Below are 27607 nucleotides of genomic sequence, written 5' to 3'. Positions count from 1 at the left end.
ACAGGGTACCATGGTATAGTGTTCGCAGCTGAACATCATATTCTTCTGTGATTCACTGTATAATTATGTTACCACTTTATTTTTGCTGTTTGTATATATTCTCTTAGCTATATATTTACTCTGTCTGTCCTTGAATAAAGACGTGCGTTTGCACGTCGGGACATGCATACTATATGTGTATATGTAATAATCTGAAAAAGATGTTATTTTATTCTTGTCTTTGGTTAAGCAAATGGCTTCTTTTAGCTAATGGTGTGTTGGGATCGGTCGCCTGTCCCTCTCCCCCCCCCCCCCCCTTTTTTTTTTTTTTTCTCCCCTCCCCGCTTTCTACCCACACACCTTCACCCCATCCCTGTTTTGGGGGCCAGGGGAGGTATTGGACAGTAGCGACATATCCCCACATTGACCTGACCCGGGTTTACGCTTGTCCCCCACTTTTATGGTCCCTCCGCACATTGTTTCCAATGCCCTTCCGCTTTTATGTGGAGGAGGTGGTGTGTGGGGGTCTGTTTGCCTTTTTCGCGCGACTCCCCGACAAGGGTAGGAGGGACCCCTGTCTGTGCACATGCAGGGCTCTCTCCACAGATGTCTCCCTATATGACTGGTGCGGGCTGGTCCCGCCCAGCCATTGGAGACACGTATTTCCTTGTCGGTGGCGTCCCTGAACACTTCCGGACGTGCCTCACGTTCGTCTGACCCTTCGTACGGACGGACGTGACGCAATCACGTCGTGCATTTGCGTCGGAAGTGACGTCGTTTCGGGGTCGCTTTACGACCTTCCGGGACGCCGGGGCGTTCACACGGGGTCGACCTGTTTAGGCGGCCAAGCAGTAATAGGCGGTACCAGCCAATGGGTGGGCGGCCATGCCTGTGATGCAATCCCGGGGCTCTATATAACACAGTATACTTGGTAGCAAACACCAGCTCCTGTACACAAACAAGGACTCTCGTATCTTTGAATCCCTGGTTGGTAAGTTTGACTATTTGCTAACCTGGCTGACATGCCCCCATTTTACTTAAATAAACTTCTGAAAAACTAGCTTTTCTAACAGCTAGCTCGCTTTATCATTCTATTCATTCTTAGATGGGGGTGCCCCTATGGACTAGGAGTTATTGACCGTATCTGGCACTCTTCCCGGGATAGTTTTCCAGCTACTGTCTCCCCTTTTCCATTTTGGGAATCTTTTGTTCAGCCCAGCTATCCAGGTAACTGTTATCACTTTCAGTATAAACATGGTTTATCACATCTGAATGGTTTTTTTTTTTTTTTTTTTTTTTTTTTTTTTTGTCACCTCTCACTAGTTCAACATCAGCATTTTCATGCATTTTCATTTTTACCTTTATCCGTCACTAGCACCCCTATGCACTCTTCCCATTGTCACTCTCATTTCTTAATATGTTATCCCTTTAATTCTTTTCATAACACCTACACCCACACCTCTCACCTCATTATTCACTTCACCTGCACATCATTCACTCACTCATTCACTCCAGTTACCCAATATCGGGTTGTCATCCCACACACTATTCCTATCACATGTCTTCTCACGTTTGTTTTCTTTCATTTCAACCACGTTTGTTGTTTCTGTTCCTTCTTTTTAATACGTGTTTGGCTTTTGAGTTTTGTTTTTCTTTCCCCCCCTTCCCTCCCCTTTTTCCCCCCCCCCTCCCCCTTTTTTTTTTTTTTTTGATGTGAATATAGATATCTGGGGATATTCCCTTTATATGCACACAAATCATATATAAGATATCTCCATACCCCATATGTGGGTCTATATATATATAATATAGAATATAAAAAACAAATATAAAAATATATATGTCTAATTGCGATTATGTTGGGATTCTCATCACAGGCGTGACCTACCATACAGGCAGGCTGCCTACGCTTGCACCTATTCCCTACAATCCTTGTGGGGCATAGGGTTTTGTCGTGTGACCGCTCGTGAGCCGCGCCTCTGGGCTTCCGACCCTCACCCCACTGCTGGATTCTGTGGCGAGATGCATGGACCATATATCTTTTGTAACTTGTGAAGGACGCCTAAGCATGAACCTGGGTAAACTCCACCATTAAGCACTATAATTTGTATGAACCTCTCGGCAATACCATACTGGGTAATTACACTAACAAATCTGGAATATGTTTAATACTAATCCTATTCGATAGATTTATTAAGTTGTATCTTGTCTCTCTATCAACAGACTATCTCTGAAGAAGACCCTAGTGGTTGAAACGCGTTAGAACTATAAATTTATTTTTGCTGTTACTAATCCTATACAGTATATTTATAGTTAGGTCTGCTTAGTGTATGCCCAATTGTCATTCTAATTTTTGTATGTACAAGCTTGGTTCTAGTTATATCTTTTTATTTTAAATACCTGGGTGAAGCTCATGTTTTTACCACACAATAAAGTTATCTTTTTTATATAGTATGCTACGCTTATTGTTTATTGCTGCCTAAAAATCCCGTTGGTGGGGGAATTCGTTTTGATTTTCTGATTTATAGGGGTGAGCAGCACCCTTCTTGCTCTTGTTAGCAGTGTGTTCTTTCCAATACTAGCCTAGATTAACGCTTACCTGTAGGTCCAAGAAATATCTCCTAAAACTACACGGTTTAGGAGATATTTGCCGGAAGACAGGCACTCTTGAGTGAACATCCAGTTGTGAATGGCTATTCTCTGGATCTAGTCAAAGTAAGAAAAAGTTCTTTATTATTGACTTTGACATTAAGAGTATCTTGACTTTTCTCCTAACCTTCTGATCCTATGCTAAGAGACTGTTCGTTAACTATGTATTTGCAAAAAAAGAAATCCCTTTAAACAGATCTGTCGTCAGTCTCTAAAGTTTCTGGGCCATCTACCACGGGAAACCCCTAGACGCAAATCGAGGTGAAGAGGGTAGCAGTAAGCACAATCAAACCAGCAGCTCCTTCGGGGGTAAGTGCTACATATATATATTTTGATTAATTTTATGTCAGTGTTCTTTGTATTTGCACATATATGAATTCATTATTTTTTTATCACTCTTTTTTTATGTCACATGGGATTTAGAGTAGTCACAGTAATTAGCGCAATTTATTTATTTTACATTTTTGACAACATATGGATATTTTTTGTTTTTTATTGCAGCTTTTTATTTAGAATTTGCTTCGGAGCGCAGTCTACTCTTTTTATCTCCATATATTATTGGTATGATAATAATAGAATAACAAGAAAACTTCTGCAATGGGTGACTAGTGTGCCAGAAAGCAATCTTTAAACATGCCAATAAGTTTTAGATGATATGTCATTCAACTTCATGAGGCTGATTATACTCAGGGCAGAAATTGAAGTCCTCTTTAGCAAATATTAGGGTTCCCCCCAAGCCCCAATGTCAAAGAAGGCAATGTCTAGAATCTGATATGGGTCAGTGTATTAAAATATCATGAGTCAGACATCCATCCAGTACCACAGAGCCACTGTAATGTAATGCCGCGTACACACGACCGGACTTTTCAACATCAAAAGTCCGAAGGAATGATTCCAGCAGACCATTCGATCGTGTGTGGGCTGCAGCGGACTTTTGATTTGCAAAAGTCTGACAGACTTTAGAAATAGAACATGTTTCAAATTTTTCCGACAGAGCTCCGCCGGACCCAGTTCCTACCGAGAAATCCACTCGTGTGTATGCTAGTCCGACGGACAAAAACCGATGCGAGGACAGCTATTGGCTACTGGCTATGAACTTCCTTATTCTAGTCCAGTCGTACGTCATCACGTTCGAATCCGTCAGACTTTGGTGTGATTGTGTGTGGCCAAGTCCGTTCATTCGGAAAGTCCGTCAGAACTCTGTCAGAACTCCGTCAGAACTCAGTCGAAAGTCTGTCGGACCTAGTCCCTCGAAAACTCCGGTCGTGTGTATGTGGCATTAGAGTGCTCATCCATTAGGCTCTACTAATTATGGACTTAATCATGGAAGTGAACTTAAATTTATGTCCTAGGCAGTATATACAATGTTTTCAAGATGAATGGCTTATCATCTGAAACTTATTAGCCTACTTAATGCGGACCTTCAGTCATTTTTTTATCTTTCCATCTATTAAATCTTCTGCCCTTGTTGTTGTTTTAACTTTGGAAAGTTTTTTCTGCCAGTAAATACTTTATACAGCCCACTTCCCGTTTCTTGTCTGGTCATTGGCCTAGGATTATGGCATCATGCACAGCTCTCTCTCTCTCACTCTCTCTCTCTTGAGAATTTGCCAGGAAGGGAGGGGGAATGAGTAATAAGAGGGACAATGAGAACTGCAAAGCTGGAGGTGTGCCTCTGTGTAAATCCAGGAAGTGAACAGGCAGCAGCTTCAGCTGCCCACAGTTAACCACTTGCTTACTGGGCACTTAAACACCTTCCTGCCCAGACCAATTTTCAGCTTTCGGTGCTCTCACACTTTGAATGACAATTACTCAGTCATGCAACACTGTACCCAAATGAATTTTGTGTCCTTTTTTTCCCACAAATAGAGCTTTCTTTTGGCGGTATTTGATCACCTCTGGGGTTTTTATTTTTTGCGCTATAAATGAAAAAAGACCGAAAATTTTGAAAAAAAACGCATATTTCTTTATTTCTGTGACAGAATTATGCAAATTATTAATTTTTCTTCATAAATTTTGGCCACAATTTATACTGCTATATATCTTTGGTAAAAATAACCCAAATTAGTGGATATTATTTGGTCTTTGTGAAAGTTAGAGAGTCTACAAGCTGTGGTGCGAATCGCACAAAATTGATCACATCTGATGTACTGGTGGCCTATCTCGCTTCTTGTGACCCGAACAAGTCAGGAAAGTACAAATACCCCCCAAATGACCCCTTTTTGGAAAGTAGACATTCCAAGGTATTTAGTAAGAGGCATGGTGAGCTTTTTGATGTTGTCATTTTTTTCCCACAATTCTTTGCAAAATGAAGATTTTTCATTTTTTTTATTTTTCTCCACAAAATTGTCATTGTAATAGGTTATTTCTCTCACGTGGCATGTGTATACCACAAATGACACCCCCAAAAAATTCTGCTACTCCTCCTGAGTATTACAATACCACATGTGTGGGACTTTTTCACAGCCTGGCCACATAGAGAGGCCCAACATGCAGGCAGCGCCATCATATGTTCTAGAAGCATAAATTACACATCTAACTTGTTGACTACCTATTACACTTTTGAAATACCAGGACAATAACACATGACACTGATGACAGATGGCACTGATACGTGGCAATGATGACACTTATACGTGGCACTGATGACACGTGGCACTGATGACAGATGGCACTAATATGTGGCACTGATGACAGATGACACTAATATGTGGCACTGATGACACGTGGCACTAATACGTGGCACTGATGACACATGGCACTAATATGTGGCACTGATGACACGTGGCACTAATACGTGCCACCGGTGACAGATGGCACTAATACGTGGCACCAATGACGCGTGACACTGATGACAGATGGCACTGATAAGTGGCATTGATGACACGTGACACTGACAACAGATGGCACGTGACACTGACAGGTGGCACTGATGACAAATGGCACTGATACGTGGCACTGATGACAGATGGCACTAATACGTGGCACTGATGACAGATGGCACTATGTGGCACTAATAACACGTGGCACTGATGACAGATGCCACTTATATGTGGCACTGATGACAGATGGCACTGGGGACAAATGGCACTGACAACAGGTGGCACTGGGGACAGATAGCACTGCGGGCAGGTGGCACTGGGGTGGGGTGGATTGCACTGGGGTGGATTGCACTGGGGTGGATGGCACTGGGGTGGATGGCACTGGGGTGGATGGCACTGGGGCGGATGGCACTGGGGCAGGATGGCACTGGGGGGGGCATGGCACTGGGGGGGGAGGGCTCTGGGGGAGGATGGCACTTTTTTTTAAACTTTTTTTTTTTTTTCTTCTGTACACTGACGGCTGCTGCAGCCGTTCTTCTCTCCCCTCTCACACGCTGTCTGTGTGAGGAGGGAGAGCGGTGCTGAGAGATGATCTCATATGTTTACATATGAGATCATCTCCCATTGGACACGCCGATCACGCTGTAAAAGGCCGCTGTGATTGGCCGTTTACAGCGATCTGTGTTTGCCTGTCCCCGGGGGACACGGCAAACACAGAACTTCCGCGATGCGCGCCCGCGGCGGCGCGCATTGCGGAATTAAACACCAGGCCGTCCAGGGACGGCCAGGCGAAGGAAGCCGCCCGCTCTAAGGCCGTCATTCGGCCATAGGGCGGGTGGGAAGCGGTTAAAATGGCTGCAGCCACACTCAGTGGAGGGAGATTTCTGCAGCATATTCGGCAAATACAGAATCGCAGTATATATAAAATAATATGCAAAGTGGTTGGAGCGAAGCTTCAGAATGGCAAAGATGTTTTTATTACAAATTAGGTGAGCAGACTGTAGTTCATCTTCAAGTTGAGTATAAAGTCACCACAGACTCCAGATAGGTAAGGGGTTGGTAGGGCCATTCATTTTGTTTGGGTAGTTCATTATAATTTGACCAGTTTGTAAAAAATAAAAACATTTTCAGCAGACCACCTGGCTTGAAGTCAGAAAAGGACCCCACACCGGTACAGCAGAGTGGCTTATGAATGGGTTGGGGGTGATGAAAGATTGCATATCAGCTCCCTTTTCATCAAGTTGGGAGGACGATCAGGACCCTGAGAAAAAGGTTTGGGGAGCACAGACGTTTTGTAGAGGAGGGAGATGATAAACACAGTGCCCCAAAACATTTCCCTGAAAACCACCAAAAGACATCCTCTGGCCTGTTAGTTTGGCTGATTGAATTGACTCCCAAATGATCCTCTAGCGCAGAATGTTTCAAATGGCTATGCCAGCAAGAAACATTTTGAATTTACGTTACTCCAGGTGGCTTAAACGAGGAGATAGAGGTATACACGGTGCTATAACATGCGTGTAGTATGTGTATATCTGCATCTGCATCCCTTCTGTCATGCCTGTCATCATAAATCACCCACTATCACATAGTAGCTTGGACCACACCAAAATACCTCTCTACCTATGAGATGCATACACATGCATGTATATATGTTTGCATACATGTGTATAGATACATCTAAGACAACTATTTATGTAGCATTCTGAATCTCTATGATCAGGAGACCTGCAAACGTATCTATTTATTTTTGTTTTACTATATATGCTTTATTTATATCCACAGGGGACCCTTATGGTTCTTCCCTTTATTTAATACTCCAGGACCCATAACCACTTCAATATCAGGCACTTTTACTCCACTCCTGCCCAGGCCAATTCTCAGATTTCAGTGCTGTTGCACTTTGAAAGACAATTGCATGATCGAGCAACACTGTACCAAACTAAATATTTATCATTTTGTTTACACAAATAGAGCTTTCTTTTAGTGGTATTTAATCAGGCAGGTAGTATGGGAAAAAAAATTGTGACTTTTTCTTTAATTTCTTAATCTTCCCAAAAAATATGACAAAAAAATTGGTATTTTTTATTTTTTGCTAAATAAATGCAAAAAGACAGAAGATTTGGGAAAAAGACATTTGTTTTCTTGGTTTCTGTTACACAAATTTGCAAATAAATAATTGTTGTTCTTAAATTAAGGCCAAAATGTATACTGCTACATTTCTTTGGTAAAAATAGCCCAAATCAAAGTATATTAATTTGTCTGTATGGAAGTTATAGAGTCTACAAATTATGGTATATATATATATATATATATATATATGAAAATGATCAATCCTGATGTACTGACGGACAATCTCATTTCTTGAGGCCCTAAAATACCAGTAGAGTCAGTAGAAATACACCTCAATCGACCCCTTTTTGGAACAGTCCAATATATTCAGTAAGAGGCATGGCAGGTTTTTTTTAAGTTCTATTTTTTATTTTGTCATAATTTTGGGGAAATTTAAGAAATTAAAGAAAAAGTCAATTTTTTTTTAATACTGCCTGCAAAAAAATAAAAAAATCCAGTGATGATTAAATACCATTAAAAGAAAGCTCTTGTTGTGTGAACAAAATGATAAATATTTAGTTTGGTACAGTGTTGCACGATCATGCAATTGTCTTTCAAAGTGCAACAGCGCTGAAATCTGAGAATTGGCCTGGGCAGGAGGGGAGTAAAAGTGCCTGATATTGAAGTGGTTATGGGTCCTGGAGTATTAAATAAAGGGAAGAACCATAAGGGTCCCCTGTGGATATAAATAAAGCATATACAGTAAAACATAAAATAAATAGATACGTTTGCAGGTCTCCTGATCCTAGAGATTCAGAATGCTACAGTGTCATCATATATCTGGTGTGGCTTTGCTCAGGGACACTGACTGGGGACAGTATAAAAAATATATATATTTTATTTATTTATGTATTTATTATTTTTTTTTTGTTTTTTTTTTTTTAAACACACTGTGACCAGAGCAATACGATGTTACCATACTAACATTGTGCTACTCTGGGGAAGTGATCAGGATTTGTTTTTAATACACATTATGTTTGCTTATAGCAATGTATTACATTGCTATAAGCAAACATAATGTGTAGCAATCTATTACATTGCTATAAAGCAAGCAATTTACTGAATGAAATTCATTTATTCAGTCTGTTTTTTTTTTTGTGATTAGCTGTGATTGCTCAAAGCTAATCGCATGGTTCACATGGGCTGCGATTGTCCCTGTCTGTACCATGTGATCAAATTGACCAATCACAGCTAACAACACAATTGTACACAATGAATGGCATTAAACAAAGCCATCCATTGTGAACAACTGTCACGTGACCTGCTGTGATTCGTCACATCGGTCATATGGTACCGGCAGCAAGCTGCTACTCTGATTGGTCATCAGCTAAACATGGCCGATGACAGATTGCGCCGCTACTCAGCCCTGGAGCCGCGCAATCGGCGCATTCTGACAGGATATCATATGACATCCAGTCAGGATGGGAAAGCACCCGTTCTGGCCATGATTTTGCTATAGGCCGGGCCGGAAAGTGGTTAAGGTCTATTTGTCTATGTTCTGTAAGTATATTTGTGTAGCGCTGGTATTTTTAATACAGATGCTAGTATTTTTGTAAATTTAAGTTTGTCTGAAGCTGCAGTTTGGTTCAGACTAATTATGCTAAAGTTCTGGCTTCTGTACCAGTTTGGCTGGGTTGTGCTAATTTCCACTTGACAGTGGGTGCTGCTGTCACCACCGGTAAGTGTTAGAAATGCAACAAGCTAAATGTATTGGGTACCTCTTTACTCAGAAACAGCCCGGTGGGAATGGTCTACCCGCTGTGCATTCTGGGTAAGGGTACTTAAGGTACCAACGCCATTTTCTTGGGTTTGGTTTTCCTGACCTCGTGGCCCTCCTGGCCTGAGGTGTGTGCTGCTTTGATCAATGCCTCGGGGCAGGCTGGCCTGAGGCTTCAGAACTGAAGAGTAGGTCCAAAGGTTCTGGGGCCTACTGATCCAGAGATGATCCTGTGCTATCTTGCCTGCAGGGAGAAGCCAAGAAACTGGAGGATCCAGGGGAGGACTTTTCTGAGGAGGACCAAGCAATAAGGCTGGTGCCTCATGGAGAAGCCTGGGGACTCAGTTGAAGGATGCATTCTGGAATGTCTATCACACAGTATCGCCAGGTCAGCTGAAAGAATTAGGTACTGTGGGGAAACTCTTTAATTCTGCAACCAGAAGCTTATTGTGCCTTCCTGTGGCAGAGGATTTCATAACAAGATCAAGTCTGTGGCAGAGACTTTGTTCGAGCATCTCACCAGCTGCTAGGTCAGTGAGAGAGGCCTATCCGGTGATTGCTAGATCCAGCTTGAAGAAACTGTTTGTCCCCTGGATCAAGGAAATACCTTTAACCCGCAAAGCTACAAAGGTACCTGAATTCCCCTTATCCTCTACCCCTCTATTGCTCCAGCTTTCATATTTGGGGGGGCACAGGGACAAAAGTAGGGGGGCAACTATAAAATGTAATTATATATATCCTGGGGCCCTTTACTACGATCCCACAACGAGCCCTTTCACATGTTCTGCAGTGAGCTCCCTTCCTACTGTATTGGGGCCCCCCAGGGTGGCAGAAAACAAGAGATATATGTTACCAGCAAACAAGAAAATATAAGGGTCCAAAGCAGTGGGAGAACTATCAGGGTTTCAAAGGTTGTCTTGCCACCGGGCCTTGGTGTTCTGCCACTGTGGAGTTCCTTAGCCTCCTCTTGCTGTCCTGCCCCTGCTATTGACAGCCCTGGTCTGGCCTCTCTTGCAATTTACAGGCTGGTTCTCCTGTCCTAAGGATGTGAGAAATCCGTCTGTCTTTTTCTAGTAACTGAGAGGTGGAGTCCTTCCTGCAACTTGTTCTTCTTCCTGCCAATGAGGATGCAGGGGAAGGAGCAGATCGGGTTGCCCTGGTTGTGTGATCGCTCGCATTATGCAGTGTCAGCGAGCAGGGAGAGGGGGAGGAATCACCCACAGGAGCTGACTGGGGATGCTCTCCCTCCCAATAGAGACTGTGTTACTCCAGCGGTGGCCCAAGTAAGATGCGTTGCATCCGCTACGAATGCAAACAAAAAGACATTGCCTTTTTTTTTTAATTGGGGCACATGGTGGGGCACAGCATAATGTTAGGGGGTCAGGGCCCCCTCTGGCCCCCCTTAGTGACGCCATTGAGTAGTTGACAACATTTGCAAAAGTTGGAGATGGTTGCCATAATAGTCAAAACAATGACTCCTTAGATCTTCATGTTCTCCTTCACAATGCAGTCTGGATTTACAGAGTTCTTAGGGCTCAATGAACACTTCGAGGAAAATATAAAAAATCACCTTTAAATCCAGCAACATTCTCATGCCCATTTTTAAATTTGTTTACTGGTATCTACGATTACTATTTTTCGTATTTGCGTATTACTATTTGCATAGAGTGTAAAAGCAAGATTTTAGGCTAATGAGAGTCAACATGCAAAAAAAGTTTAGCAAAATGTATCTGGAATGTTCAAAAAAATTTAGATATTGTATATATGAGTGATGATGCAAATGCAGCCATGTTATTTTGATTTCGTATTAAAAGTTTCCCGTAAACTTGCAAGAGCTTGATCTTCTGTGATTTCCCACCAGTCTTTTGGAGGGTTAGCTGGCTTTGCAATATGTTCTTCTGCAAATTTATTATTAAATTGTACAAAAATGTATTTCCAGTAATCAGAAGATTCGAGGCTGGGGTCAGGCTGAATTTCCCAATCTGGATAATATTTACGATAGTCTTTGTGTGGATGAAATTCTCCTTCTGTGTCAGCATTTTTAAACGTTGTGTTAGATACCACAGCAGTGGAGCAGATGTCAGTGACTAAAGCCCCATCTATGTCTGATTTGTATCCTCCCAGTCCACGAGGTCTATGAAGAGAAGCAGTGTGCTCCTGGTGATCACTCCCGATATTCTCACAGGGGACTTTACAGAAAGGACACTGCTTACTGCAGCCAATCACTTTTTTCAACAATTCCTCCTGAGGATTCAGTGTGACTCTGGAGAGGAGGCGTCCAATGTCTAACAATTCTGTGTCTGATAAAATTTGATCCTCTATGTTGGGAAGATAGAAAATAATGTCATCAGAGAACTGGATGACATTTGCTGTATTGTGGAAAGCGATCACTGTCATTTCATTCTGTGAAATCACTATTTCTTTCTCTAGTGACTTGCAGAAACTTTCCAGAAATGTTACTATGGTTTCTGCTTTCACACATTCCTCACTCTTCAGGACTTCTTCAATTTTTTGAATGATGGGAGGTAAAACTTTTCTTTCTAAGGTTTTTAGAGTTGATGGATTCTGATATTTCTTGGTAATGTACTGACGGATCCAGCGTTTCAAAAAGATCCTATAATTATTAATGTACAACAAATAGCGATCAACATCCTTTTTGTTTAGCAAGTCCTCTAGAACAACAAACTGTAAAGCACTTCTGCTGCTAAATATGTGGCTGTCAGGACTTTGCAGAATGTCCTCAATGATTTCCTTGCCGAGATGTTGCAGAATATAATCAGTTAGCGCTGGCTTCAGGCAGAGCTCACAGAATTTTTTGGCTCTGATCTGACACTCATCTTTCTCATGGAATATGCTCTCAAATGTAGCCAAATATTGAGGTTTTAATTTTTGAAGGCAAATTTTGGGGTCATTTTCTTCAATGAAGCCGTTATGTAAGTCCTGAAATGCTCTAGATGCTTTTCCAAAGATAAAAAGCTTTATATCTAGCTCAAATTTGGAAGAAAAATTTAGTTTTTTTGTAGTTTTGTCTTTGAGTTTAGAGTTGATCATTTGTAGCAACTCCTGAAAGTAAGTATCATCATAATCCCCTGTGTTTCCTGTTTTCTCTTTGATGTATGTATCACAGATATCTATCAAAGTCAGTGCAAGACCTTCTATCTTGTCCAGGTATGCCTGACTTTTATAGATTGCATTGTGACTTAGGGAAAAGAATGTCCAGTCAACATGGCTTTTGTCAGTAACAAATTGATTGATCCCATAGTCATCCAAACTCATTACATCGTTTAGGTTTTCATTAATACCACCTCCCTTTATATCCATTTCTTTCTTGAGATGCTGAAGAATCATTTGTCCAATGTTACGTTTTTGTAGCTCCTCTATTTGTATATCAGAGAGTGTTTTCTTCCACATCTCTTCAAACTCTTTCTCTGCTTCTATGTCACCAAGTTCACAATTTCTTTCTCTGCAGCTTTTTAGAAGATTTGTTATTTCTTCCTCGATCCGTTCCAGAGATGTCTTCTGAATATCCAGAATCTTGAATTTGCCTTTCTGGATTGAAACTGCCTCATTGAGCTTACTAAAAGTATTCCTTTCCAGTTCTTTCTTCAGGAACCTCACACTCATGAAGAAATCTTCCTTGTATCGCTCAATGAGATGAACGTTCTCACATTTGCTGTCAAAATATTTTTCTAGTAGCTTCAGCATTGCATCTTCCTCTTTTAACAGTAAGTTCTGAAGTTCTCCTTTAAACTGGTTGTACATCTCAGCATTGAGACTGGATGCGGATTGATTTCTGATGTAAGTTTCTTTGGTGATCATCCAGCTATGGATCTTTTTGGTGAAGTCCCATTCCCACTGAGAGTATTGCATAGACAGTTTGGTATAAGCCTCAGCCACCAGACTGTTTCTGAAACTGAAGATGAATTTCTCATGTTTTACTGCACTCCACAAACTTTTTATCCATGTTATGAAGTCAGGGATTTTACATTGAGTTCTGTTAGAGTTTTGAGATTTTAAAAATTCCAGCAAATATTTCTTTAATTCAAAAACATTTTCACTGTAGCCAAAGTTTACTGGAGCCATTGGTGGAACTCCTTGCCACAGTCCAGGAATGTACCAGTTGTGTTTCTCTGGATCATAATCCATCACATCTCTGAAACAGGTGATTCCACGTTTCTTTTCCATATTTGCAGCTACTCTTGTCATTTCATCAAGTTGTTCCAGAAATTTCTTCCTGTCTCTCATGTTCTTTTCATGAGCGGACACATCACTGACATTCTGATGTACAAACTGGCAGCTGGGTTTCTTTCCAATTTGTTTCATCCGAAGAAAAGCATGGACCACAATCTGTAAAATATCCTTCATTTCTGATGTGTTCTCCATGGCCATATTAATGATGGTGATATCACTCAACCCAACCACTAATGTGGCCAGTTCATTGTCATGTGCATAACTGTCCTCCAAAGAGGCCAACTCTGGAGCCTTCAGCCCCTCAGTGTCAATCACCAGGATGAAGTGACAGCCCAGCTCCTCCTGGAAGTTCTCTTTCACTTTTAGAAGAGTCATGAAGGCTCCTCGTGTACATCTTCCACTGGCCACCGGGAACTGCAGACCAAACATGGTGTTCAGAAGGGTTGACTTTCCTGTACTCTGCACTCCCAGTACCGTTATTACTCTCATTTTGCTTTGTCCTCCTGTCTTATTGTCTAGCTGGGTCAGAACATCAGTTATCCACTGTAAAGGAATATTAGAAGCGTCCCCATCAATCAGCTCTAACGGGAACCCATCTAGTAGGAGACCAGCAGCAATTTCTGGGAGTTTAATGAATTGTCTTGTGGTTTTATTATTCTGTTTCTTATCAATCGTGGAATACTCAGCCTCATAAAACTGTCCCAGCTCACGTAGAAAATGTTCTATTCCCAAAGAACTGTCTGAGATCTTCTGATCCAGCTGCTTAAGTTCTGAGGTATCGGATTTACTGTTACATTTTTCTTTGTATTCAGACTGCAACAAGGAAATGTTATTTCTTGCAACTGAATCCAATTCAAATTTCATCCATTTCAAGAAATAATGTTTTTCAGCCTTGGTAAGATCAGTAATTGCTTCAGTAAAATACACTATGCCTACAGGAATATCATGCTGGTATTGTTTTTCGTGGAGTGAATTGCGCTTTTGTTTGAGCTCAGATTTATATTCTTGTGCATCTTTTCTCCCTTGTTTCGTCATCCTGCAAAGTTCTTTCTCTACTTTAGACAATTCTTTCCACAGATCTCCCTGTAATTTTAGCATTTCCTTTTTACACCCTTCCACATCTTTTATTACAGAAGTAATTCTACTTGCTTTCTCTTTTGCTTTCTGACATTCGTCAGAATCCTCGTCAACAGAGATACGAAGTCCTTCAATGTTATATTTAATACCATACAAATTTTGTCTTTCTTTCTGACAGGTTTTTAAAAAATTGACAATGACATTCTGAATTTTCTTCACCAATACCGCATCATTTGCTGTGCTGGTTTTTGTAATAATATTTGTTGCACTCATCTCTAAAATTGGTTTTAGATTGTATATGTGCTTTGAGGTCTCCGTGTTTATTTTTTTACCCTTTTCTGGAGTAACGATAAGATAAAACTGGGTGTCAGTGTTACTGAAGGATGATAATAGTTTGAACTGTTGTTCAGAAATATTCTCAATGAATATAAATACAGCTGATGAGACTCGAGTCAGAAACATAAACTGGTCCCAGTTGGACTCCAGGTCTCCTCGGAGGTTGGTCACTGCGATAGGTTCTGTGAAAACATCTGACTTACCACAGGGAAAATACCAGGACATTTCCACCAGTCCATTAGATATTTTCCTATCAATGTTTCCTCCCTCCATCTCATCGTGTATGAAGAAGTTGTGGTGTCGTTGGGCTGGATTAAGAACTTGATTCAGGATTTTAGATTTGGATAGTTTGGTGTCACCCAATCTGATGAAGGAGAAAACTGGCATGGAAATATTCACCACATTTTCTTCTCTGAAGCCTTTGCTGTCAGATAGTGATTGAGGTCTCCACTTTTTCACAATGTCCCTCAACGCCCAAAGCATTAGGGTGCAGTGTGACCCGTCATCAGTTGGGAGCAGCAGAGGGATTGAAAACTGGCACATGGACAATTTGGTTACAATCTCTTGTTGTAGAAAACTGTCTGAACAATGGAGGAGAGCACACAGGACATCCAGTGGGTGAATAGATTCAGATGAACTACTTTCCTCTTCAATATTTGAGGAGTCCACCACTACGTAGTTTTCATCAAAATTGTATATTTGTGCATCATTTCCATACTGAGTATTAAGTGCTGCTCTGTTCAAGGCCATCAACTTTCTCAGAAAATGCCATGGTACATCTTGAATGGTCTGGGGATTGACATCACTCAGAGTGTCTGCTTCAATTCCTAGGATGTGACTCAATGTCAGTTTGGATTTAACTAAGTGCTCCATATTTAAACTGACAAGAAGTTCATGGAAAATCTTCAATTTATCTGTAAAAGAATATACCGTTGTTAACAAATAACTTAACTCTAAGCATTATCGTTGTTAATTATTTAAAATAATAAATGTGTGTTTGAATAGTTTTCTACCTTGGAATGTCAATCATTAATTTCACTAGAGAAATACAAGGCTCTACTTTGCAATGAAACGTTTCAAAAAAGCCGTGCTACTGAACCGCACACAGTGCCAACCCTGAATATTTCAGAGATTTAAAACTCCACCAATCTATTGCTCCATGTGGGCATGGACTGGTCGCATGATGTACAACTACTTCTTGTCCTCCAATTATTACCTCTGTTAACAAGTTGATGTTTATTGCAAAATCTACATGACCTTATGGCCAGCTCCTATATCATGTATGAGTGGTTCCCTAATGACCAGTAGATATTGTTGTAAAATGTTATAATGAGCTGCTGTCTAAATAGAACATTATTATTCACGATTTATATAGCGCCAACAGTTTATGCAGCACTTTACAATGAACATAGAGCTATATAGACCATGTTTCCACCATTATGAGTCTATGAGTGGACCAGTACTACCACCATTTTCTTTAACCAATAGGGTTCAAAAAATGTACCATACTTGTGGAAACACTTCAGCTGAACTGTCACAAGTCCCTGGGTGGGTGATGTACAACAATGTTTCTCAAGAACCCCCAACAGGTCATGTTTTCAGGATTTCCCTCAGATGGAACGGCTGTGGTAATTACGAAAGCAGTGAAACTGATCAAATCACCTGTGCAAAATAATGAAAAGCCTGAAAACATGACCTGCTGGGGGAACTTGAGAACTGCAGTTGAGAAACATTGATGTACAACACTATATTTTGTGCTTTAATGCCAAGTCATTATATAGTTACATAGTTAGTCAGGTTGAAAAAAGACACAAGTCCATCCAGTTCAACCTTAAAAACAAATAAATAAAATAAAAAATAATCATACAATCCAATATACCCAATTTTATACCCACAAATGATCCAGAGGAAGGCAAAAAAAAAAAACCCAGCAGAGCATGCTCCAATTTGCTACAGCAGGGGGAAAAAATTCCTTCCTGATCCCCCAAGAGGCAATCGTATTTTCCCTGGATCAACTTTACCTATAAATGTTAGTACCCAGTTATATTACGTACATTCAGGAAAGTATCCAGGCCCTTCTTAAAGCAATCCACTGAGCTGGCCAGAACCACCTCTGGCGGGGGTCTATTCCACATTTTCACAGCTCTTACTGTGAAGAAACCTTTCCGTATTTGAAGATGAAATCTCTTTTCCTCTAGACGTAAAGAGTGCCCCCGTGTCCTCTGGGTTGACCGTACAGAGAATAACTCAACACCAAGTTCACTATATGGACCTCTTATATATTTGAACATGTTGATCATATCCCCCTTATTCTCCTCTTCTCAAAAGGTGAATAAATGTAGTTCCCTTAACCTTTCCTCATAGCTGAGCTCCTCCATGCCTCTTATCAGTTTGGTTGCCCTTCTCTGCACTTTCTCCAGTTCACCGATATCCTTTTTGAGAACTGGTGCCCAAAACTGAACTGCATATTCCAGGTGAGGTCTTACTAATGATTTGAACAGGGGCAAAATTATATCTCTCTCTAATAGAGCAATCTGCAGGAGTTAGTGGGTGTTGTGTGCTTCCAGTGCAGTATGCACCTGTATCTACCTTTATTGCTGTTCTCTAATAGAGCCATCTGCAGGAGTTAGTGGGTGTTGTGTGCTTCCAGCGCAGTATGCACCTGTATCTACCTTTATTGCTGTTCTCTAATAGAGCCATCTGCAGGAGTTAGTGGGTGTTGTGTGCTTCCAGCGCAGTATACACCTGTATCTACCTTTATTGCGGTTCTCTAATAGAGCCGTCTGCAGGAGTTAGCGGGTGTTGTGTGCTTCCAGCGCAGTATACACCTGTATCTACCTTTATTGCTGTTCTCTAATAGAGCCATCTGCAGGAGTTAGTGGGTGTTGTGTGCCTCCAGTGCAGTATACACCTGTATCTACCTTTATTGCTGTTCTCTAATAGAGACATCTGCAGGAGTTAGTGGGTGTTGTGTGCCTCCAGTGCAGTATACACCTGTATCTACCTTTATTGCTGTTCTCTAATACAGCCATCTGCAGGAGTTAGTGGGTGTTGTGTGCCTCCAGCGCAGTATACACCTGTATCTACCCTTTATTGCTGGAGTTCTCTAATACAGCCATCTGCAGGAGTTAGTTGGTGTTGTGTGCCTCCAGCGCAGTATACACCTGTATCTACCCTTTATTGCTGGTGTTCTATAATAAAGGCATCTGCAGGAGTTAGTGGGTGTTGTGTGCCTCCAGCGCAGTATACACCTGTATCTACCCTTTATTGCTGTTCTCAAATAGAGCCATCTGCAGGAGTTAGTTGGTGTTGTGTGCCTCCAGCACAGCATACACCTGTATCTACCCTTTATTGCTGGTGTTCTCTCATACAGGCATCTGCAGAAGTTAGTGGGTGTTGTGTGCCTCCAGCACAATATACACTACCCAATTGCTGGTTTTCCCATCTCCCTGCAGGCCATTACCATGTTTGGAAGGCCAACAAGGAGAGGCAGACAGGCACGAGCCAATAAAAGAGGGCAAGCAGGCTCTGTGTCTAGAGACAACAGTGCTAGTCGTGGATGCGGTGCATCGTCATCAGCACGTGGCCATGGGACGCGCTTGTCCTTATTTTCGGCAGCTGGACGTGTTGAGCCGCATCATGCCAAAGACTTGGTAGAGTGGATGACCAAGCCCTCTTCATCCTCCTCATCATCTCTCACCCAGGCTCAGGGTACTAGCAAAGCAGCTGCCAACGCATCCTCTTCCCTCGTCTCAATGTCATCATCAGTCACTCCTTCCCTAGACCCACCATGTCCTCCTGAGGAGTCCCCCGAACTGTTTGAGCACAATGTTGGGTACATGCTCCAGGAGGATGCCCAGTGTTTTGAAGGCTCTGATGATGATACTCAGCTAGAGGAAGGCAGTAGCGTGAGCACAGAGAGAGGGGATGCTCAAGAAGGACAGCAATCTGGCAGTCATGTTCCACCAGCTGCAGCATACTGCCATGTTTGCTCCAGTGATGAAGAGGGAGGGGATGATGAGGTCACTGACTCCACGTGGATGTCTGGTAGGAGAGAAGAGGAGGAGGAGGTGGAGGAAGAGGTACATCTCCAACAAGGCAGGATGCCCTCCAGGGGCCAGCTTAGGGGCAGCACACCGACTGAATCACACCGCAGAGCTCCGCCTGTGCAGGGCGCTGCCTCTGCGCGTTATTCCAAAAGTTATTTGGTGTGGGCCTTTTTTGAGACGAGTGCATCAGATCGCACTGCTGCTATTTGCAACATATGTCTCAAGCGTATCTCGCGTGCCCAAAGCATCAGCCGCTTGGGCACCACATGCTTGACCAGACATATGTTGACCTGCCATGCAGCTCATTGGCAAGCATACCTTAAAGACCCACACCAAAGAACAAAGTGGACCTCTCCTTTCTCCTCATCAGCTGGGATCTCCAACCCCACTAGATCTTCAGTCCTCTCTGAAACCTGCACTGAGAGGAATGAAGGTGTAGAATTAGGTGTGTCACAGCCAAGTGCTTGCAGGCACTCTGCTAGCAGTACACCCACGTCCGATTGTAGCAGGCAAATTTCCCTGCCCCAGCTGCTCGACCGTAGAAAGAAGTTCACCCCCAGCCATCCACATGCCCAGCGGTTGAATGCTAGCTTGGCTAAATTGCTAGCCATTAAACTGCTGCCTTTTCAGTTGGTAGACTCGGCCCCCTTCCGTGAGTTTGTGCAATGTGCGGTTCCTCAGTGGCAGGTCCCCAAACGCCACTTTTTCTCACGGAATGCGATTGTGGCTCTCTACCGACATGGGGAAGGCAATGTCCTTGCCTCGCTGGACAGGGCGGTCAGCGGTAAGGTGCATATTATCACCTCACAAGGATGGTGAGCAGTGACAGTGCATGCACCAGTGACAGTGTACTTCTTGTCTACCTGTTGGAGCATACGCTGCGTGGAATAATGGACAGGGCACTTGAGGCAGAACAGAGGCAGGAAGAGGAGGACTTCTTTGCCTCTCAAGGCCCCCTTTATCCAGACAGTGTTCCCGCTGTCCCACCCATCACACAGGAAGAGGACAAGGAGGAGGAGGATTGTGTCAGCATGGAGGTGGAGCCTGGCACTCAGCATCAGCAGCGGCAGTCTTGTAGGGATGATTTACAGTCACAAGAAACCCGTGGACTTGTACGTGGCTGGGAGGAGGTGGCTGCGGATCAAGTTGTCCTTAGTGACCCAGAGGACTCCGGACCGAATGCCTCAGCTAACCTACACTGCATGGCCTCCCTGATCCTGCAAAACCTGCGGAAGGATCCTCGTATTCTTTGGATCAAGAAGAGGGACCATTACTGGCTGGCCACTCTCCTTGATCCACGGTACAAGGGTAAGGTTGCGGACCTTATCTTGCCATCGCAGAGGGAGCAGAGGATGAGACATCTCCGGGAGGCCTTGCAGAAAGGTCTGTGCAACACGTTTCCAGAGACTGGAAGGTTACAAACTCCTGGTCCTGGACAAAGTGTTGCTGAGGCTTCGATCAGAAGGAGCGGTGGAGAAGGTGGCCGTCTGACCAATGCGTTCAGATAATTTTTTAGTCCGCAGCCCCAAGGTATGATCGGTTCCAGCAACCATCGCCAGCGTCTGATTTACATGGTGCAGGAATACCTAGGGGCAAGTTCAGACTTGGACACCTTTCCCACCGAAAATCCTCTGGCTTACTGGGTCTTGAGGATGGATCACTGGCCAGAGCTTGCACAGTATGCAATTGAGCTACTGGCCTGTCCTGCATCCAGCGTTCTTTCGGAACGCACCTTCAGTGCTGCTGGTGGCTTTGCAACCGATCACAGGGTGCGCCTGTCCACCGACTCGGTTGATCGACTGACCTTCATAAAGATGAATCAGTCTTGGATCACCACCAGCTACCAAGCACCTGAAGCTGATTTAACCGAATATTTTTTTTTAAAAATATCACATCCCTTCAAGACTGCCTATGCTGATGCTGAGTGACTGTCCTGTTATGTTGACTGTCTATCCTCTTCCTCCTCCGCTGATATCTTGGAAGAACATTTTTGGTTCTGGGTGATGCCACCAGCCAAATTTTTCAGCCCCTGTTTAACAGGGGTGTGCAATTACAATGTTTGATGCAATGCTTTGCAGAAGGGCTCATTCCTGCACTCCAAATAGAGTATATAGGAGAGGTTGCAGTGTCGTGGCACCAGCACCAGTGCCACCAGCCCAATTTTTCAGCCCCTGTTTAACAGGGGCGTGTAATTACAATTTTTGATGCAATACTTTGCAGCAGGGCTCATTCCTGCACTACAAATAGCATATATAAGAGAGGTTGCAGTGTCGTGGCACCAACACCAGTGCCTGAGGCCCAATTTTTCAGCCCCTGTTTAACAGGGGCATGTAATTACAGTTTTTGATGCAATGCTTTGCAGCAGGGCTCATTCCTGCACTCCAACTAGAGTATATGGTAGAGGTTGCAGTGTATAGGCCCAATTTTTCAGCCCCTGTTTAACAGGGGCATGTAATACAATTTTTGATGCGATGCTTTGCAGCAGGGCTCATTCCTGCAATAGAGTATCTGGGAAAGGTTGCAGTGTTATGGCACCAGTGCCTAAGGCCCAATTTTTCAGCCCCTGTTTAACAGGGGCATGTAATTACAATTCTTGATATAATATTTCACAGCAGGGCCCGTTCCTGTGCCCACCGAGAGTAACTGTGAGGACTTATAGTGTTGTGGCACCAGCGCCACCACCACAACCACCAAAAGCCCAATTTTTCTACCACTGTTCAACAATGGCATGTAATTCTTGATATAATCGTTCACAGCAGGGCTCTCCAGCGCCCACCAAGAGTCCCTTTGAGGGCTTACAGTGTTGTGGCAACACCAGCACCTTGTTCCACCATTTCTGCAGAGCATATAGGGCAGGCCCCTACTTTCAAACATCCAACTTACAAACGTCTCCTACTTGCAAATGGAAGGAGACAACAGGAAGTGAGATGAAAAAAGATGGACTGCAAAAAAAATTATACAGCTTAAAAATAGATTTTTTGACTGGAGCTACACTTTAAAAATGTACCAGTTCAAAATTACAAACAGATTCTACTTAACACAACAAACCTACGCAGTCCCTGTCTTGTTTGCACCTCCTGTATACTCCTGTTCTGAGTATATAGCGCCTGGGGGCCCCACGCCTTTCCTTTTTTTAATATGGGTATGGGGTTCCCCTTAATATCTGTACAAGACCCAAAGGGGCTGGTAATGGGCGGGGGGGGGGGGGCTTCCTATGCCATTTTTCTCAATGATTTTTATCCATATTGCCTGAACCAGATATTACATTAAAAACACAAGCAGTTTTAAATGACTTTTTTTTCCATTAAATGTCATTTTGTGCAGGGAATGTTATAAACACAGGAAACACATGCCACTTCAAAGGCATACTATAGACACCCCCAGGCACGATATTTAAAGGAATATTTCACTTTTTCCCCTTTAATCGTCATTAAAATCAGTGCTCCTGAAAAAACAGCCATTTTTAAAAAACATTTTAGGCATTGACCCATGTCCCTTGGGGCAGGAGCCAGGTCCCCAAACCCTTTTTAGGATAATATCTTGCATATTAGCCATTAAAATTAGCACTTCTTATTTCCAACGTACGAGTCCCATAGACTTCAATGGCGTTCTAAAGTTTGCATGAATTTTCGGTCCGTTCGAAAGTTCTGGTGCGAACCGAACCGGGGGGTGTTTGGCTCATCCCTAATAGGGAGTAATCCCTATCCTTGGGGTGGAGAATGTGCCAGACATCAATGAGCTGGAGTTTATGCAATCTCTTCTTGATGAAGGCCAGGCGTTTATACGATATGTTGGATCGGCCTTGAGATGTGTCCAAAATGGGGTCTAGTGGCATGTTGATGTCTCCTGCTAATATAGTAATACCTTTTACAAAAGTTGCTAATTTGGATAGGACTTGAGACATAATGGATGGTTGGTTATAAATATTTGCCAGTGTGCACTGAGTATTGCCTATAGAACCCCTGAAAAACAGAAACCTACCATGATCATCTGAAATCATTTCCTCAAGCTGAAAGGACACACCACCAGTAAACCCAATGGCTACACCTTTTGCTTTATTGGTATCTGAAAGACTATAATACCAATTTGGAAAGTGAGGAGAAGAGAGCTTGACCGGAGTGTTATGGGTACGTTGCGTTTGTTGAAGAAACACGATGGAGCCGGAGGCTTGTTTCAATTCTTTCAACACTTGATGTCGTTTGCTGGCATGGTTTAAGCCCCTAGCATTGTATGAAATAATATTTAAGGCAGCCATTGGGAGATTGGAGGGTGCGCTTCCAGCCTGCGGTGCCATCTGTACCAGCAAAAGTTAAAGCAAAGTGGGGAAAGGGGGAGAGAAATATGGGAAGGCAGGGGAGGGAAAAAGGAGACATGTAGGTAACATACTGAAGTTGGTGTACTCAGACTAATGGGATACCTTTTGGAGTCACGCAAAATCTTGCCGTGTTCCCGTGGGGGATCACGGGGGAGAATGACCCAGATATCTCTGCAAGGGGTGGACCCGTGAAATCACAAGGGTCACTCTCCACCACTTCCCCCAGAAGAAAAAAAGGGGGGGGGGGGTGGTGTGCCCGCAAAATTAGTATGTAACACTCATATTTTGAGAAGCCTGGAAAAACCGGGGAATTCATCCAGGCCTGGCCCAATAATAGCCTATAAAAAATGTAAACATGTGAACCTCTGGCAACAAGCATGTTGTTCAGATAACTAAAAAGATAGGGATACATACATATTATGAAATAAAAACGTAGAAAATTATCCGCATTTCACACTTGGTGGGAGAACTGCATCCAAGTCTGTCATCACTGTGTTAAAGATCTCTTAGCAAACAGAAAGAGCAGCTAACAGGAATGTCATGTTTGCCTGAATGCAGGATGTGTATGGAAGACAAGAAACATGGCGGATCTCACCCATTTTTTTGAGAGGAGCCCATCCCGGTGCTGGTGCGCTTCTTTTTGAGCGATGTGCTTTTCCAGGCAGGATCCAATGATGCCAAAAAATCTGGTAGCATGTTGTGCCAGCCTGGTAGGTCGACTGGGGGAATTCGGATCTCTCTCTCTCGAGAGAAGACAGGGAGATTCTCCGGAAATCTCAGCGTAGAGGATCGGACATTTTTGGTTGCGATAAGGCAGGCAGGAAAGCCCCATCTGTATGTGGCTCCATCTCCCCTCAGGTGCCACCATTATTTTCCAGCACTGCCTTGACCCTCTTGGGCATGGAGTTCACCAGAGCTTCACAGGTTGCCACTGGAGTCCTCTTCCACTCCTCCATGACAATATCACATAGCTGGTGGATGTTGGAGACCTCGTGCTCCTCCACCTTCCGTTTGAGGATGCCCCACAGATGCTCAATAGGGTTTAGGTCTGGAGACATGCTTGGCCAGTCCATCACCTTTACCCTCAGCTTCTTTAATAAGGCAGTAGTCATCTTGGAGGTGTGTTTGGAGTCGATATCATGTTGCAATACTGCCCTGCGGCCCAGTCTCCAAAGGGAAGGGATCATGCTCTGCTTCAGTATGTCACAGTACATGTTGGTATCCATGGTTCCCTCAATGAACTATAGCTCCCCAGTGCCGGCAGCACTCATGCAGCCCCAGACCATGACACCAATTTGATGCAGTGTGCGGCGTATGGTCTGAGCACTGACAGGGTGACCCTCCACCCCTTCAACCTCTGCAACAATGCTGGAAGCACTCATATGTCTATTTCCCAAGACAACCTCTGGATATGACGCTGAGCACGTGTACTCAACTTCTTTCGTCAACCATGGCTAGGTCTGTTCTGAGTGGAACCTGTCCTGTTAAACCACTGTATGGTCTTGGCCACCATGTTGCATCTCAGTTTCAATCTTCTTATAGCCTAGACCATCTTTATGTAGAGCAACAATTATTTTTTTCAGATCTTCAGAGAGTTCTTTGCCATGAGGTGCCATGTTGAAATTCCAGTGACCAGTATGAGAGAGTGAGAGCGATAACACAAAATTTAACACACCTGCACCCTGTTCACACCTGAGACCTTGTAACACTAACAAGTCACATGACACAGGGGAGGAAAAATAGCTAAATGGGCCCAATTTGGACATTTTCACTTAGAGGTGTACTCACTTCTGTTGCCAGCGGTTTAGACACTAATGGCTGTGTGTTGAGTTATTTTGAGGGGAAAATTTACACTGTTATACAAGCTGTACACTCACTACTTTACATTGTAGCAAAGTGTCATTTCTTCAGTGTTGTCACATGAAAAGATATAATAAAATATTTAGAAAAATGTGAGGGTGTACTTACTTTTGTGAGATACTGTATAACAAATGGCCCCTAACATGCACCAATGTGACCAATGTGCAAAGAAATGTGAAATTACAGTAATGGTGTCAATGAGCATCTTTTTGCACATTGGTGCATTTTAGGGGCTATTTATTATACATTTAGGTTGGCTATTTGCATCTATAGAGGGTGACACCATTATTGTATATACCACATACACAATTTTTTAGTGCTTATACATTCCCAAGGGGGTTTATCACTTATTCTTCATAAGGAGGGTCATTCACTTTTTGTTCTTGCACACATTCTCCTTGTGTACGGATACTCTATTTGAGTTTATTTGCTAACGCTATCAGTTAACACTGCCTAACTAGCCATTTGACTTACTGAACTAACCATAATAACCACTGTTTTTCCTGCATTGATTGACATCCTGCAATATAAAGATTGCCACTCTCATTAAATGGACTGAATGCATTGGTCTATGTTTGTGCCCATTATAATGTACAATATATTTGAGAACCTACTTTGCTCAGCTGAAAGCGCAGGAAAACAACAATGTGGATAATTCCCTGGTAAACTATTTAATTCTCCATTCTGGAGTGTTATCAATGCCTGTGACAACAAGGGAAATAGTGTTTAGTTTTCACCTCAAACTGTCTCTGATTCCAACTAATCTATAATAGAAGAATTATGTAATTGCAATATGTTGAAAAATGTGAATGCATGGTCTCCATATGCAAATCAGAGTATGATTTGTGCTTTGATATAGCTATTATTAAGCACTTGTCATAGTGCGAAACGCGTCATCTGTCACTACCCTTTGCTGTGATGTCACTTGCTGTGTTCCTGTACATTTTTGAATAAAGTCACTGTTTTAGCTTTGGAGTGCAGTCGTCCAGAGTTCCTTAATTATCTACATGATTTGTGCTTTGTCGTGATAGTTAATCTAATGCCGTGTACACACGATCAGACTATCCGGCAGACTTAGTCCGGCGGACAACCCTCCGGACTTTGCAGCAGAGGCCCGCTGGACTTTTAAAATGAGCGGAGTTGCCCACACACAGAGTAAAGTCCATTCATTTTGAACGTGTCTCCAGGTAGAAGGAAGTCAATGACACCTCGCTACCCCTGTCACCTGGTATGGAATTAAAGGGGAATCCCTACGCCGAAAAAACGGCATGGGGGTCCCCCCAAAGTCCATAGCAGACCCTTATCCGAGCACGCCAGTCAAGAAAGGGGGTGGGGACGAGCCAGTGCCCCACCTCCTGAGCCGTACCAGGCCGCGTGCCCTCAACATGGGGGGTGCTTTGGGGAAGGTCTGATTCACAGAAGATCTGAATCACAAGGTATGGGAAAATTGTTGGGGCATTACAAAAGACAAAATTACAAATTATTCATAATGGCCACGAATGGTTATAAACCCCATTTAACTTTTAACACCTTCCCTTATGTGAATAATGTTTTAGGCACCTTGCAGATCAAGTTTTGTAAAAATTAGGACCCACCAAAGTCAATCGAACAGGTCTGTAATGAGCGGCAATGGGTAGAAAATGTTAACCATGATTGCATTTAGGACACAAAAACGTATTTTTTTCTTGACAAAGAAAAACTCTACTCCAGTACCAGATAGGGAATTTAAGAATAAAATCATGTTTAAGGTTTTCTACTACATACTTAGACATCACCTTAGTCTCTGGGAAGCTGAGAGTATAGACCTGACCTAGAGATGTTGGCATCCAGGGGTCAAATTAATGGTGCAATCATAAGACCAATGTGATGGAAACTGGTTTGCTTTCTGTATGGGAAAAAAAAACATGTCCAAGAGAACCACAATGAACTGGCATGAGACTGAAGGCCTTGAAGAAAGCCAATGTCAGTGGTTAAACTGGAAGTGCTTTGACATGACATCTAGCTTGACAGGAAAGGCTCCACGCTAACACATGAGAGGAGGACTAATTGAACACAGGTGAATGCAGTTGAAGCCATGGGATACCCAAGACAAAACTTAGAGGAGGCTTAAGGTAACGCCTGAAAGGAAATGGTGTTATGGTGTACTACTTTTCCTAACAGGTGTAGTATGGGAAAGAATAGGTCATCATGATGCAAGAATGGTTCTGAAACTTGCAGGATTTGGGGATAAATTTCGATTTCCAAGCTAGTTTCTTTACAAGGGAGGCTGAAACAAACTTGCCTGTTGCAACTGAGTCAATGAATGCTCCCACTGTTCCTATGGAAATCTAGCTGGCAAGGATAGAAGGACAAGCATTTGCTGAGGAGAATGGTTGAGCAAGCTCATCAAAGACTTTTCTGGGGAATGTGAGAAGAAAAATTCAGCAATGCTGTTAGTCACTGAATACATTTTTTTCCAGTGTGCAGCAGCCCATGCCAAGACATCCCATAAGAGCATGAAGAT

General features: G+C 42.9%; 1 protein-coding gene across 1 annotated transcript in view; it reads right to left on the bottom strand.

Annotated features, from left to right (window-relative positions):
• Positions 1 to 10631: 10631 nt before the first annotated feature.
• LOC143923477 (interferon-induced very large GTPase 1-like) overlaps positions 10632 to 27607 on the bottom strand; it is a 32615-nt gene continuing 15639 nt past the window's right edge. The window contains exon 3 of the mRNA XM_077447164.1: positions 10632 to 15794. Coding sequence (XP_077303290.1) covers positions 11068 to 15794 — 4727 coding nt within the window. The 3' untranslated portion in view covers positions 10632 to 11067. The remainder of the gene's footprint in view (positions 15795 to 27607) is intronic.

The sequence above is a fragment of the Lithobates pipiens genome, unplaced genomic scaffold, assembly GCF_037356315.1.
Source record: "Lithobates pipiens isolate NorthernLeopardFrog02 unplaced genomic scaffold, aLitPip1_a1.2 Scaffold_22, whole genome shotgun sequence".
Lineage (NCBI taxonomy): Eukaryota > Metazoa > Chordata > Amphibia > Anura > Ranidae > Lithobates > Lithobates pipiens.
This window is presented reverse-complemented; position numbering and strand designations above follow the sequence as displayed.